The 16,907-nt window shown below is 43.4% G+C and overlaps 1 protein-coding gene across 1 annotated transcript in view; it reads right to left on the reverse strand.

Annotated features, from left to right (window-relative positions):
- KCNH5 (potassium voltage-gated channel subfamily H member 5) overlaps window positions 1-16,907 on the reverse strand; it is a 287,028-nt gene that overhangs the window by 260,656 nt on the left and 9,465 nt on the right. The window contains exons 3-4 of the mRNA XM_019519890.1: window positions 13,821-13,927; window positions 6,413-6,541 (exon numbers count right to left, since the gene is read on the reverse strand). Coding sequence (XP_019375435.1) covers window positions 6,413-6,541; window positions 13,821-13,927 — 236 coding nt within the window. The remainder of the gene's footprint in view (window positions 1-6,412; window positions 6,542-13,820; window positions 13,928-16,907) is intronic.

Consider the following 16,907-nt stretch of genomic DNA (forward strand, 5'->3'; position numbering starts at 1 on the left):
CCGGGTTTTTTTTTTTTTTTTTTTTTTTTAAAGAGCTGGGAGGCCGGGGCTGGGACCTGCTTGATTCAGAGATTTGGCTGATTTGGAAGTGGCCAAATCTCCAAATCAGATTCGGCCCAATCACTTCAGGACAGTGATTCAAATCACCAAATCAAATCACTGCCCCCCGAATCAGCCGAATCCAAAGTGAATACTAACCACTTGGCACAGGCCTAGCATCTTGGGGTGCCTCTCCATAAGCAGGGAAGTTGGGGTTCCCTGCTCACCCAGACACAACCCACACAACTGCAGAAGCAAGTCCAGGTAAGTTGGGAAAAGCCCCACTTTCCCTACTCACCTAGACCCACTCCCTTGTTCTTGGGATCCCCAGGGACGGATCTGGGGAAGCAGAAGAAACCTGGGTTTTCCCTGCTCATTAAAAAACACCTCCAGAAATCTCATTGTTCCCTGTCCTGCACCATCGAGGGCCAGGCAAGAGGCGACACATTTTTCCCAATGAAGCAAATCAGCTGTGCTGCAACACATCTCAGCACACATGATCTGCTTCATTCAGCAATGTCTTTTTCTAGCCTGAAAGATCACAATGAAATCCTAATGAATGGGGATTCAAAAGTGAATCTGCAGGAATTGATATTATCCAACATTTTCATTGATGATTTGCAAGTAAATATTATATCACTATCAATGAAATGTGTAGACATTACCAAGGTTAACAAAATAGTAAACAACCGTAAGGATGGGGAACTCATATATAGCATTATGAACTTACTTTTCTAGAAGATATACTTTAGCCAAACAAATTAATGAGCTGAAGTCTGATCCGTGTCACGGGGGAGATTAGGCTTCATAATCTAATAGTCTCTTCTGCCCCTATATTCTATGAGTCTCTGAAAATTTTATCATTATTGAATGTATGTAGAAAGTGTATCCGTTTACACAAACAGTGTTACTGTTTAACAGATCAGCTTTGAATTGAATTGTGCCTTCAGTGTGGCCCAGGGTTTGAATTAGAGGAACTCAAGGGGGGGGGGCGCTGAACCCCCCCATAAGAGACGAGCGGCCCCCCCCCCCGCGAAAGTGAGCTAACTTTCTATTATGCTCCCGGACCATCCTGCACTTTCACTGGGGCTCGACCATTCTGACCCTTGAATACTTCCCACTCAGCCTCCACACCCTGGAAGCCACCTCCCAGGTCTCACACACCAGGCTTGAGTTTAGCTCTTGCATTCCATGTGGCCCACTCCATTTTCAGCACAGCTTAGACACCCAGTGCAGTTTGCCTACCCCAGAGTGCTACTAGCCCAGCAGAAGAGTGCACCACTGTCCTGTTTGACCTCCGGCGTGATGCCAAAGGGAGTGTTAGTTTGGAGATGCATCTAAAATCTGCACTAGTAAAAAATATCTCAGAGGGGCTAATGGAAATGGAGAGGAGGCAGACCAGTGTCCAGTGCAGGGAGCATACTAAAAACCTAAGGGCCAGCCCCTGCACATGCGGAAACATCCCACCTATCTTCTCCCTCTGTGAGAGGTCTGACCTACCCTTTCCACCGCATATAATCTGGCATGGCAGGCTTTGGGCATGGACAGCGTGAGTCTTAGACCAGATTCAGAGGAGGCAGGGATGGCCTGAAAGCAACTCTAATAGAAGAGAGATGGAGTTGGAAAACCAGACCCAATGACCAACCACAGCGCTGGAAGTAGCCCTGATCAAGTGACAGAGCTGATGGGCACTCCAGAGTTGCAGTCTGAGGCTTTGTCTGGAGACGGGCCTGCAGATAAGCCTGAAAAGAAAGCAGTCTTGACAGCAGGGACCAGAATCTGGGGCAACCCCCATCACTGGGTTGCAGAGTCGCACCATCTCTTCCTTGTTCCCCAAGCTACTGATGCACTTTGCATCAGACAGTCACTGAAGGAGAACCAGAAACAGCCCTGGCAGTAGGGCCTGAAAGCCAGGACACTCCACTCCCATGGGTACGCACTCCTCACCAGTCACACCCCATCTTGCCTGGTGTCCATCTGACCCCAAGACACAGGCATTCTTGGCTGCACAGCATCCCAACTTCAACAAGATTTCTGAAAGATAACCCCATACAGCCCAACCCATGCCCTTGTACTTAGGAAAATCTCTTGGGAGGGGAATGATGTAAGATAGGATCCTCTCAGCTGAGAATGGTCTTCCACTTCCTAGGAGAGTGCTCAAATAGGCGCTTGCAGAAAAGGTGAGCAGCAACGCACCATTTTACAAGCATGAGCATGGTGCACTGTATTTATACTGAAGTCAATGCTGTTGTCGGTTAGGGCATACCGGCTCAGCTCAACACCTCCCTTCAGAGAGATCTGGATCCTGAGGAGACAGAAGCACCCGCCTTGTGGTCCTGAGTCAAGGGCCTAAACTCCAGTGAGGACAGGGAGTTCAGATACACCCTGTGCCTAGGCATTCCCTCCTGGCTCACTATAGGGGCCTCCCTGCTGAGCCATTATGCTGTCCTTGGGAGACACTCAGGTTTCCCATTCAGTGTAAAGAAAAACCCAGGTACCCTCCCCTGCTGGTCTGACTAACCCTCCCGATACAAGATGCCCATATTTTGGGTACTTTGACACTCAGACAGAGGTCCCTACAGAGGTCAGCATGGATCTAACACTCTTTATAACTCTTGTGAGTCTGCCAGGATGCCAGGGTTTTCTAGCATTACAGCATTGTCTTAGACAGTCTTGATTATAGAAACCTCAGTGGCTATAGATGAAAAAGATGGTTACACACATCACTATTTAGTGCCGTGGTCGCATTAATCTATAAAAGGTGCATATCTACCCTGTCTTCTGCCCGTTTTTCAGGCCACTGTCCATGTGAGTGGTACGAAGAAAGCCCTCACTTTCCAGTCCAGCATCCAGAATTATCCTCCACGTATGCTTGACATCTTTTCACAAAGAAGAAACTCAAGCTGACTGGCAAGATACTGAAGCAGGGCAAACATCTCACAGCTGCCTCTGGAGCTCACCAGTTCTCCCCACAAAAACAATATGCAATCACTAACCTAGAAATCCACACCTCCTGTATCGTGCCAGAGGTTGCTCCAAAAATGAGCTCCCCAAGACCCACTGCTACCTTCCAAAGGTTAGAAAATGCTGCTGAAATGCCCTCTGACATCTCAAGTACCTTCTGTCCATATTCTAAGTTAAAAACCGGGCACTCCAAGTAGGAATGACACATCCAGTTATTCTGGTTCCCTAGTTTGGCACTAGCTGGAATGGACTAAAGCAAAGAACTTGCAGAATAGAAAAAAGTGCTTCAGCTAAGCATGACAGAATAGAAACACTTTTGTCCAGGATTCTGGGAAGTAGAAACAAGTTCTTCTACTATTCACTACCAGTCAAATCTGAGAGGAGGTCAAGTTTGCAAGGAATCAAGGACCCTCAGGTGACACCGGCAAATTTAGGGAATGCAACCCACTACAAATGCAGGTATGAGTGCAACCATGCAGGGTGGAGGTCTGCAGGCAAGCTTGGCAAACAGCACAAGGACTAAGAATCAAATGTGCTCTGCAAAAGACATACAGCCACTGCGATTATTTGAAATATCTTTCCCTTTTACTTGGTATGAATATGATATACTGAAGCTCCAGGACACGGCACTATGCCTGCCGACACCACCAAATATGTTGGTACCAAGAGGTTACTGCATAATGGTGCCAATAAATCATTATGCCGATTTTTTCCTCTTAAAATGTCCAATTTCCAGCAACAATAAAAAAAATAACTCATAGTCACTGTAGTTAATCTGTGCATGTTTTTCTTATATGTTTTGCAGTCCCGGCTCAATCAAAAGAAACAAAAAAACTCTTTAAAAAATAAAACACTTAAATTTTTTTTTTTTTTCCAAAAATCTTACTGTTCTAATAAAGGTATCATCTCTACTAGGAGTCCTGATTGCCTTTTAAAAAATAGCCCTTTCAACTACGAAGTTCAGCTTGCTAAAGCGACATTATACTTTTCATAAAAGCTTCTAGATATCTCACTAAATTGCAACTCAGATATCGATCAAGCTCATAATTAAAAAATAAAGTGGGCTAAGGGCCTCTAAGCACACTGCAAAGGTACCTGCAAGACAAATGAGTTATGCATGTCTTGTCTCACTGTGCTTGACAATGCAGTGCTGTCATTCTAATGCTTTGGGATTATGCTGAAATGATAGAAATATTTTTTAATATATATATATAAATAAAGGAGCAACTCCAAATTACTGCCTGCATAAAGAAGAGGAAACTCATGCCAATGGTACGGAGCTACTGCATCTGTGGAGATCTACAAGGTCAGTAGCTTAATGAAAGCATCCTGACAGAACACTGTTATACATCACCTGTATTGCTGTTTAGCTCAAAGAAACAGAACATGAAGCCCCTTCCACTGACAATGGCCTTTACAGGGACACGTGTTTTCTAACACTTCAAGCTGCTTCACTTTGTGATGCCTACATGCCAACACTGGCACTTCCAAGTAATGACACCCTCGCGTTTCGGTGAGCAGCTATATCTACACTGTGCACTTGCACAGCTGTTAATGTTTTTTCCCCTCCAGTGTACACTTCCTCCGATGGATTCGCCCCCATTCCTATCCCCACACTGGAGAGAAATGGTATGGTTCAGTCACCTCCATTAACCCACATTCATGGATTGTTAGGGGCTGGAAGGGACCCCGCAGATCATTGGGTCCAGCCCCCCAAACACATACCACCCTTTCCCCTTTTAGGACTCCAGGGAAGACGCTGCACAAGGAGCTACATGTGGAGAGGAGCTGGGTCTGGCTCTACTGGGACTCATGAACGCCCCAAGGCAGGGCAGGTAAAGTGTAAAAAGCATCCCACTGCCAGCCCCACAGAGGTTTCCCTGGAAAGTTAATACATCCTAGGCAGGTACTATCCATCCTTGGTAGGACTGAGACACCCCAGCACACTGGCCACCACAGCCAGGACAGCTCTACTGGAACAACAGGACAGGGAGTGGGACATCCCCAAGTCACTGACGCAGCCAAAGGCATGGGGCTTTGAGGGCAGATTGTCCGAGAAGCCAGCCTCACTCCCTCAGGGAAGCTACCAGGGAAGAACTCTACAGAGGTTTCTTTGCTTAGTCCCTTTGGTTGCTGATCCCCCTTTCCTCTGCCAGCTCCTCCTCCAAGTTTTGCCCAGGGCAGAGTAAAAGTCAGGCCCATATCATCAGCTCTGTACAATTAATTGTACCCTTTCAATTAACTGAAATGTATTTTTAAAGTCTCAGGAGACAGTCCAGGCCGACACACTGACTGGGCCCACAACTTCCAGTGAAACAAAGAAACAAGAGTAAGGTACTAAAGTGGTGTAGCGATGGTGGCTGAAAAGAAACCATCCCCATATCTTTATCTCCTTCAGGCTTCTATAACTTTACAAAAGAACTAATATCTTTGGGCAGAAATCCCTTACATTTGGTCTTAACCAAAGATGCTATCTGCATGGTAAGGTAACAGTTTGAACCCTGCTTGTTTGCTGTTAGACCAGACCAAGAGGAAAATAAAGGAGAGCTCACAGTGTTCAGTGGGGAACACAGCCTTTGTTAACGTTGCAGTAAATGAGCTGAGGACTCAGTTAGCAAAAGCAAAGTTTCTAGAGCCACTAGGATGTATATTCAGCAACCTATTTCCTTTATACATTTAAGTGCACTCTAACAGCAATTATCAAATGTGCGCGTAAACTTGGCACAGAGCAGCCATAAGGCACAAATATGCCTTAAAATCCAGATAGAGGGTACAAGCTAGTCGTGTACACCCTTTCCTAGCAGGTGGTTTTGCATAAGGCTTGAGGCCCTGGCTCTGAGTGTCTCTCTGAATTGCTCCTCTAAATGAACACCATCTGTAGCATCTGCTAACCAATAAAGCACAAAAATCAGAGCTGTCCTGCCATCATCAGTGGCAAACAAGCAACAAGCAGAATGGGCCATTTTATTGTAATTTTACCTCCAATGGAAAAAAAAAATAATTTCACATCTCAGCAAAAAGGAGGGTAAAAAAAGCACTGCTTAATAGAAAATGGCAATCGCCTTGGAGAAAGATACTTAATTTTCAATCTCCCGAAAAAAATATAGCAATAATTTTAAATGATTCTAATTTTTAGCAAAAACCAGTTAGAGTGAAACAAGTGGGGAAACGATACAGAAAAGGGTCGTCTAGTGCTGGCTGCAGTATGCTGTTAGCTAATGTTTCACACACAGCAGTTTCTCTCTCTCGCTGTTACTTTTATGCCAGAATCTACCAGAGCAACACAACTTTTGCATCTTGGTAAGCATGTCCCAAATCCAAGAAAAGTTTCACAATCACTGCTTGCTTCTGCCTTCTGATTCAACTTGGCTAGGTGTATTTTAATATCAGTGATGTATTTTAAACTTACCTTTAGTTGAATCATCTTCAATAGGTTGCTTGAACAAAGTGATGTCTTTAAAAGTGCACAGGAATAAAACAACTTTTTCGTGTTCATTTCTTATGGGCGCAATCTGCATATAGAACCAAACTGGGGTTCCTGGAGTAGGAAAAAAAAAAGAACATGTCATATGGTACAAAACCAGCTTTTCACAACGTATACACAGAGCACTGCATGGTTTAAAGACTGATTCTTAAAAAAGACTCGTATATAACACTGTTCAGGTGTCCGTATATATGCCAGTTCAATCTCATCTTTGAATCTATGATGTGTTAATTTAGTCACATAATCATGAAAATGAGGTTACTGGCTTGGTAGTGTTTCCTCATAACCAAACACAGAAACACAATCTCCTCCCTGGAATGAAGAGCTTTCCTCCTCCTTTCTTATTCCCGGTTTTGCCTCACCATATTTTACCCTCCTTGGGTTTAGTGTGGTTCTTGTCCTTAGGGTAGGCAAAACTTTCCAATATTTAAAAAGAAAAAAAAATAAAGGAAGTGGGAAATGTTGGAACCTTCTTTACCTATTACAGACAAATTAAAACACAACTCCCCCCCACCCATTCCTGTCCTCCCTCCCTTTCCCACCTCCTCTCCCCAGATTTCCCCTCTGAGGGTCATCTTTTTTATATCAAAGCTATTGAATTCTCTCTAAATTAGGAGGACACAGTCAAATGTGACAAGTCCCATATTTTGACACACGGCAAAGAGGATCCCACCCAGGCCTGGAAATAGAACCCAAGCGATCTGCCTCTGTCTCCTGGGTTAATCACTAAATCCCAATCCCTAGAAAAAATGGGACTCAGATTGCCAGCCACCCCACTCTTCTCACCATGGTGCATTTTCCTCCTAGCATTTTAATTCAAGGCAAAATAGTTTTACCATCCTACCACTTTGGTCAAACAACCAATTAAAAACATATCTACAGTGCTGAGATGGTTTAAAATAGCAGCTGCCTAAGTCCATGGCAGGAATACAGCATGCTTACTGGTACATACTCAGTATTTACAGATGGCTATTGTGTGCGCAGAGAAGAATGACACTGGCACACGCCCTACTCTGCACAAGATGAAATTCAACCCTGGGCAGACAGGCAGCACAAGACTTGTGCCCCACTCAGGTTTTATAATCCATGCTTGTCAGTGGCACACTGGCATATATTTTATTTCTATTGATTTGGGATCTCAAACAGTTGACTTCAAAAGGCTCAAGTCACTTATGAACATGCAGTCTCATGAGGTTCGACAAAGACAAGTGCAAAGTCCTGCACTCAGGATGGAACAATCCCATGCACCGGTACAGGCTGGGCAGCAGCTCTGCAGAAAAGGACCTGGCGGTTACAGTGGACAATGAGCTGAATATGAGCCAGCGGTGTGCCCTTCTTGCCAAGAAGGCTAACAACACACCGGGCTGCACTGGTAGATAAGTTGCCAGTAGGTCAAGGGAAATGATTCAGCACTGATGAGGTCACATCTGGAGTCCTGTGTTCAGTTTTGGGCCCCCCACTACAGAAAGGATGTGGACAAATTCGACAGAATCCAATGGAGGGCAACAAAAATGGTTTGGAGACTGAGGCACATGACTTATGAAGACAGGCTGAGGGAACTGGACTTATCTAGTCCAGAGAAGAGAAGACAGAGGGGATTTAATAGCAGCCTTCAACTACATGAAGGGGAGATTCAAAAGAGGATGGAGCTAGACTGTTCTCAGTGGTGGCAGATGACAGAACAAAGAGCAATTGTCTGAAGTTGCAATGGTCTGTCTCAAGTTGCAGCCAGGGAAGTTTAGGTTAGATAGTAGGAAGAATGTTCTTACTAGGAGGGTAGTAAAACACTGGAGCAGGTGACCCAGAGAGGTCGTGGAATCTCCATCCTTGGAGGTTTTTAAGACCTGGCTAGACAAATCTTTGGCTGGGATGATCTAGCTGGGGGTGGTCTTGCTTTGAGCAGGGGTTGGACTAGATGCAACCTCCTGAGGTCCCTTCGCACCCTCATTTTTTATCTCAACAAAACTTTTCTAGAAAAATCTAATACACTGACAGCCATGTGCCTGCTCAACAAGCATTTCACGCACCTTACCGCCACCCACAAACATGTGCCAAACAGCATGCCTGCACATTAAATGCCATTTGTTCTTCATTGGGGCAGTATGGGAACAACAGGTGAAACATTTAGCTTGCTCACTGGTATCCCACAAGGCACCAATGACCCTTCAAAATCCCTCACAATGCTGTTGTTGGCAATCCCTCAATTCGAGGATGATTTCTACTATGGTTCACTAATGGGTCTTCAGACAACTTAAAAAGAGTCCAATCCTTGAGCCACAGATCAGTCCACAGAAGTTGCAGGTCCTTCCACAGGGGAGAGAAGGCTGCAGGCTGGGATTCCTCTTCTTTTTCCTCATCCACTCTCTCTTCTCTGCTTCAAGGGCAAGATGCTTTCTTTCAAAACAGGATGCTGCTTGGTTGAGGTTGTGGCTCCACTGGAGTCAGTAAGCAGTCAGCTCCTCCCAACTCTTGATGTAAGCATCCATTTTCTTGAGATATGCCTTCAATGTGTCCTTGTAGCATTTCCTCTGCCCACCACAAGATCTCAAGCTATTACCAAGCTGGGAGCAGAGCACTTGTTTTGAGAGTTGAGAGTCAGACATCTGCACACAATGTCCAGTCCACTGCAGGTGGTGCTTGAGGATCACCAACTCAATGCTAGTAACATTGGCTTCAGCAAGGATGCTGGCAGCAAAGCACTTATGTGGCAATCTTCCCATTTAATGTGGAGGATTTTCTAGAAACATTACTGGTAATACCTCTCCAGACTCTTGAAATGACAATGGTGGGTCACCCACATTTCACATCCATAGAGGAGAGTGGGGATGACAACTGCTTTGTAGACCTGGATGTTGGCGTCTTTTCAGAGATCACAACAAATAAAGACACGCGGAAGCATCTCCTCATCAATGTTCACTCTTTGAGAGGCAGCTACTGAGGTAGGGGAAGTGCTCAACTACCTCCAGGGTCTTTCACTCAATGGTAATTTGTGTAGAGGGGTCATATTCACTGCCTGGGCCAGGCTGATACAGCAGTACAGTCTTCTCCATGTTGAGAGAGAGGCCCAAAGTTCAGTAGGCTTCACTGAAAAGTTCTAGTGCAGTCTGGAAGTGTTCTTCAGTGTGCTCAAGGACTGCACCGCCATTATCTTATTCAAGGTCCAGGATGGTTGTTTTGAGTACTTTGGTCTTCAAGCAAAAAACATTCTAGAGTGAAGAGCCCTCCATCCTCCTACATTCCATATCAATTCCAGAAAGATGGCTTTCATTGCTTGGAAAAAACTAAGCACGTCATGCTTGTCAGCATAGATCTCCTCGGCTTCATCTTGCCAACACTGATTTTTAATTCCCTGGATCCTTTTTTGAGCTGTTACTTTAAGGAGCTGATACATCTCCCTCTTCTGCTGAGATGAGGTATCATCTTGCCAAACAGAATGACCCTTTCTCTTCCAGTTGAGGAGGACTTGGATCTTGGCGTTACTCTCATTGAACCAGTCTAGGTATTGACGGCTGGTACAGCCAATGGATTCAGCATGGGCCATACGGACAGTGGTTTTAAACCTGTTCCAGAGTTCTTCCATGTCATCTTCATTTGTGGACAGGGCAGAGAGATTTTCATGGAGACACTATTGGAGACCCTTACAGACCATCAGGTCTTCAAGAGATTTGGTGTTCAGGGTCCTTTGCATTGCTTTTGACTGTTTTCAGTATTGCAGAGCAAGCCAGATGTTCATAATGGATCTGAGAAGAGGTGATCTGTCCAGCAGTCATCGATTCCTTGCGTAGCTCATGTGATACAGACAGTCATTTGATCAGTTTCTAACAATAACATAGTCGAGAAGATGCCAGTGCTCAGAGTGAGGGTGTCTCCAGTTGGTCTTGTATTTGTCACTGTCTGAAGATGGTGTTTGTAATAACAAGACCATGCTCTGCACATTTGCTTAGGAGGACAAGCCACTAGAGTTGGTTTTACCTATTCCTTCCTGCCCAATGATGCTACTCCCCAGCATCCCAGGTCATGTCCGACTGGTGTTGAAGTCACCAAGAATTATCTTATCCTCCTTGTGAGTGTCAGTCGGTACATGGTCTAGGTTGGAGTAGAATTGTTCTTTGACATCAGCATCAAGAGTTGGGCCACAGGCACTGATGACAGTGGCATACTGGTTCTTGCTGAGCTTAAAATGGAGGGTCATAAGACATTCATTAATGCCCACAGGGAGCTCTGTAAGTTGACTGACAAGCTGATTATTGATGCTGAAGAGGATACCACGGACGCATCTGTCCTGGGCCAGTTTCCCCTTCCAGAAGATAGTGTAGCAGCTTCCACCCTCTTCCTTCAGCAGACCTCATCCAGTTGTCTTGTCTCACTAGGAGATGCAATGTCAATGTTGTATCTCGCTAGTCCCCTATAAATGATGGCAGTGGGAGTTGTTCTTTCTGGTTGTTCATTAATTTGGTTACCCATTGGGATGCAAATGTTCCATGTTGCAAAAATCATTGTCGTCTTATGATGTTTTCAACCACAGTGATTCCACTGGATGCAGTTATCCAGGCAAGGGCAGATAAGACAGCCTAGGTTTAGGGCACCTTTTCTAGTCCCTGCTCAGTCACATTAGCAGCTGCCTCACAGGGCGCACACAGAAGTTACATTTGTCTCATGACTGGACCCTTGAAAGCACACTACAGCTGTGCCCTTACAGAAGTGCACAGCTGCAGAACACTTTAAAAGTCTAGAATCACACGACAAATTAACCCTCACTATATCAGGGTTCAGATGAAGGTGCTCCAAAGTGGAGTGTCTTCATTAACTTCTGTCTGAGTGGGTGGCTGGGCTAATGCAGCCCTACCCCACCCCCAGTGCTGTGTGCACAATGGGAGGAAGGAGAATTGAGGGGAGAGAGATTAGACTGGGGCTTGCTCGGCCTATGCTAGAGGGGGTGTGGGTGGATTGGAGCACCCCTCCCCCCCGAAACAAGCCTCGGGAGAGAAGCTCCTCAGCTGGATCAGCTCCTAATGGAGCTCAATCCCTCACCCTCCTGACCCAACAAAGAACGTCTGTTGGTCGGGAGGGTCAGCCTAACTCATGGCGATTTCTGTGAAGCACCATGGATTAGACTGGCGAGCTGCACGTCTGTCAGCGCCCACAATGCACTGCTCCAAGGAGTAGTACCAGTGCCCGCAAGGTAAATACAGCAGTTTATTATAGTTTTAATGTGAGCAAAAACAAAACTACAAGAGCAATTCAATTTGGTGACATTGAATTATCTGGGATTAAACTGGTGTCACACTACCACTAAAGAGGTAAGGGCATTTGTTCAGCATTTATGCCAAAGACATTGCACTGATCACTCTAATATTCCACCTCTCAATGGCCAACTTGAGGTATAAGACCCTAATCCTTACTCCTAGGGAAGGTCTGTGCACCTCTTGGATAAGCTGCTCATTCAGAAGCCCAAGCAACTCTGGCCAGCATGGGCAGACCAGGAAGCCATCATCTCAACTGGCTTAAAATGCCAAGGAAGTGGCCAAGAGGGGCAGTCCTGTGGATAACATCTGAAACCAGAAGTCCCACAGATACTGCCATTTGGAGAGGTAAATGATGCAAAATCTAAATCAGAGTTGCTGCCAAAAATAGAAGCACTGAATAGAAAAAACACACACATCACATAGGCAAAGACAAGTAGCACACCTAAGCCTAGGACTTGAAAATGAATGCTGGGTGTTACTTTCACTGGCCTAGGAAAACAGAGTGAATTCAGTGCAAAAGGAAGGCAGTACTCAGTCTCCAGCAGGCAAAAGCAGAAAGCCTTCAGTCCAGCAAGAGACTGTATTTTCCTCAAACGTACTAAAAGGAATGCGAGCTATGTGTTTTTTTCTACACTGTTAACTTTAAAATGTGCTTTTGAGGATGTATGCATGCTCACTTTAACAATAGTGTTTTGCCAACATGCAGGAAAAAAGGTTCACATTATGGCAAAACAAAGCCAAGCTTTGGAAAATGCATTTGCTGAGACATAAACCAGCAGATTATTAGTATAAAAAGAAGAGCTGATACGAGACTGAAAGAAAATGAGCTTATAACCTACACTCAGGTTTTTTCTTGTCCCAAAGACCTTCCAATGTAGAATCATAAAAAATGAGGGTTGGAAGGGACTTTAGGAGGTCACATCTAGTCCAACCCCCTGCTCAAAGCAGGGCCATCACCAACTAGGTCATCCCACCCAAGGCTTTATCTAGCCTGGTTTTAAAAACTTCCAAGGATTTAGTTTCCACTGCCTCTTGGGGTAAACTGTTCCAGTGTTTAACTACCCTCCTAGTGAAAAAGTTTTTCCTAATATCTGTCTTAACCAACATAACTCATAAAAATACAAGACTTGAAAATCTGGATGCAGGTGAAGATTTTACAAAAAAAAGACTACAGTTCAATAATATTTTTTGAAACACAATCTGCTAAAGCAGACAATATTCTTTCCAACACAGAGCTATTGACTTGTTATGGAGAAGACATCAGGGGAAATCGTTTATTTCTTTGATTTTAAAATAAAAGGTATCTGAATTTAAGACACCTGTTAATTGGGAACAACCATTCTACTTAATGAGACAACTTGGTAGCAAATAGAAGAGCTGGATTTCAGGATTCAGTTTGCAATCAGCTAGAAATAGGATGGCAGTGCTGGAACCTTGTGTCAATGAAGATACGCAGTGCTGGCACATCTTGGAAAACTATCCCTAATATATGGAAGCAATCAGGTGGACTGTGCAGACAGGATTGCAGAGAAGTAGAAAAAAAATCAAGGGAAAACATCAAAGGCTTCCTTGACTCATTTGAGAAGCACCCTGTTGGTGATTAAGTTCAAACACACACAATCAAGTGAGAGAGCTGGAAGTTACAGCTGCATTCTCTTTTAAGGAAAGCGTTGGTTAAAATATTTGGAGATAATCAGAATTTAAGAAATCTCAGGATAACTTCTTATTGCTTCAGTGAGCACAAGACAGAGGGGAAGATTTATCCTAAGAGGGAAGCTGAATCTAACATAATGCAGTATTTTTTCAGGAAATCTTAATATAATTTCAGGTACCCTTGATGTTCAGTTTCTCAGGATATAGTTGCCTTCAAAGGGCCAAACTATCAGAACATGTTGAGTACTTTGTCTCCTAAAGGAACCTCAGACTGGCCAATGAATTACTGAGACACCTAAAAAATGCAAGTCACTCTTTAAAGTCATGTCCCAAACTCGCATGCAAAATGTTAAAAGAAACATTTGTCTTCTCCAGATAGGTATCTTCAAAATGTACCGTCATTAACCAAAAGTTGCATACAACTTTATACATACTGTTTTTCTTGTACAGGAGAATTTCAAAGCAGTTTGACTCATAGTTGTCAAAAGTCTGTCTGACTTTTTCAATTGTCTTCTTGTCTGTCAGTTCCCCGTACATAAAACTGTAAAAGAAAAAAAATCCATTTTTTCCCCCCCACAGACAAGTAACAAATTAGTTGCAGTCATTTTAAACTATATAACTATTGGCTATGGGGCACCTGTCATACACTGAAGTTTAACTACAATTTACACCTCATTTCAACATTTATAGTGCTCAAAAATGTGACAAAACCTACAAAAGCATGCAAGTGTCTCCTTATTGTGAAAAAGATGGATATGCTAGCATTTACATTTTATTCAAGTGATTTGAAAAAAAGAACTGAAAAATCCAAAGAACCAGATGGAATCACAATGGTGGGAGCAATACATAAAAATGCTAATATTTGAATGATAACATGGAGAAAAGTAAACAAAAGCCAAGAAAGTTTGTAAATCTTCTTAGATACCCTTGACAAAAGACATCTGGAAAACGAGTGCAAGCTTCTACAAGCAAATCCAAACAACCCAAGTATCAGTTATCCAAATATAAGGTTACCCAGTATTTGTTCTTTACCCCAAATCTAAAATTCATATAAGCAGCAAAAGTTCCTTTACCTAAAATTATCCAGATGTACAACACAGTCATATAATCAGCATTTACTTATAAAAGTCTGATTATGAATCAAGACCAGATTTCACCAGAAAAAGAAATGCAGGCTGTAATTCTTCTTTCATTCCTTGGAGATCTCAGAGCAAGAGATCCCTACACCTGAAGAAGGGTATTTGTGCCCAAAAGCTTGCAAAGAAATTTGTTCTGACTACTCAGTTGATCTAATAAAATATAATCACATCTACCCAAAGAACACTGCCTGGATGTAATTCCCTTCTTTCTTTCCTTTCAGTAGGTCTCAATCCAGCCCAGTGTACAAATTATCCCATTGAAGTTATGCTTGCAATTAGTCCAGGATAGTCAGAGGGCAACACTGGGACTAATCGCATGCTTAAAGTTAGGTATGTGCCCAAGTATCTTGCTCAATTAGACGTTCATGTCTCCTACTCATCATTGTACCTTTCAAACAGTGCATTCCCACCCCCAAATAGATAAGTACCAGTGCCAGGGAACAGAAGTGTGAATGCAAGCAGGATAGTGCACAGGCTCCAAATTTACTAAGGTAAATGTCCCTAAGTCCATAGATCTGCAGCCTTTACACCAGTAAAGAATTTGGTCCAGCATCCTTAACTTAAACATAAAAGGAAAAATACCAGATGTACCTACTTGATGTTCACTTTGCTTTCCCAACTTAGGGAATACAATAGAAACCATGAATTGTCCTTTTATCGAAAACCTTTAGCAACCAAGCTGTACTGAGCTGTGATTTCTGAAAAGTGTAAGTATGCAAATTAATTTGGTGAACTAATTCAGTTCGGTGAATTAATTCAGTTAACTTTTGTATCAGACACTAACAACATGTATCTGGAGGCTTCCCAGACATGCACATTCAGACAACACAACTGAAAACTTAATGCTGGCATTTCCTAGCATTTGACTGTGTCAACTCAACATGCTTCCCCAGGGTCATTTTCTCAGCGAGTAGAGATGACCAAACCCCATGACTTCAGCTCTGAAAATCTGCGTTTCATAGCAAACCATCTCAACTTTCTCTCATTTCTCTCAGGACTAAAAAGAAATGAAAACTGTTCTATTCAGATCTCCAAGTAAAGAGGGGGAAACAACAACAGAACAAAGGGTTTCAAAGGCTTGAATCAACATACTTTCAATTGATCAAAGGCTTGAATCAACATACTTTTAATTTGATCAATAAATTCCATTTTCTTTGTTTATAAGCGCTTTCAGCTTGAATGGAAACCCAAAGGGGAAACCTCCAAGAAAACTAAAGCAGAAACAAGGTTACCAGTGCCTCTGTAGTTTAAACATAGTTTGCTTTGATTGCTTCATAGACCTTCAGAGCATCAATAAAATGATGAATTTTACATTTGGTAGGCTCCAAGAATAGGAAAACAATGGAGCTGTTAACGACACAAAGAGCTCTTGCATAGGGTGTGGACACACAATATATTTTCACTGGCTTTACACTGATTTACACGTGGAACAAAAACAAGACACGCAGCCCTATGTGAGTGGAAAGTCAATCCAGTCCTGACCCTGAGGGTGGAAATAGACAGTGCCTGGGGAAGGAGCGCACCCATAATTCTAGTGGGCTTCAATCCAATTTCAACAGTCCTTTATTTGAAGCAAACGGCCTATTATTTGTTCCTTGCCACCTAGTGGCAAGATGCTACAATAGCACTTACTGTGAGCTGCTACCTTGGGCTGCCTATAGATTTGCTCCGACGCATTCTAATTAGACCCGATTAATTGAGTTTGCTCCATGTTCCAATCAGAATGCTCTAGAGTCGCCTCGGCATCATGCATCTTAAGCCCCCTCCATTTCAAAATGGCCAAGGGGGTGCTTTAACTAAACCTCACTGAATGAGTTTTAGTTAAAGCGACCCCATGGCCATTTTGAAATGGAGGGGGCCTTAATACGCATGATGCTGAGCTGTTTTAATTACAGCACTGCCTGCTTTAATTAAAATGCCACCCCCCCACACACACACACACATACCTCCAAGCACATCTATAGGCAACCCTGCTAGTCACCTGCCCGCCCTGACACTAGCGTAACGCATGTGTGTGTCCACGTTACATCAGTGTAAGTATGGCATGTGCCCACATGCCATAGTCTGGTTAGATTTTGAACATTTTACTCACACAGATTACCAGCTGCTCAGATAAATATTTCCACTGGAGTTAATAGGCCTAATCACAAAGTAAGGTACTATACGTAATATTAATTAGGGGATCAGAATCTCACCTCCACAATAAAATTTCCCACAATATTTGCATGATAGTGTAGGCAGTAATAGTAAAAATAAAAAGTAATAGGCTGCTACTGCAAATTAAGGAAATGCTACTTGACTTTTTGATGAGGAATGATGACAGTCATTTATTTTTACCAAATCAGCAAGGGGTTTTTTTGTTTGTTTGTTTTTTTGGGGGTG

Source organism: Gavialis gangeticus, unplaced genomic scaffold (assembly GCF_001723915.1).
Source record: "Gavialis gangeticus isolate Ggan-Ray unplaced genomic scaffold, GavGan_comp1, whole genome shotgun sequence".
NCBI lineage: Eukaryota > Metazoa > Chordata > Crocodylia > Gavialidae > Gavialis > Gavialis gangeticus.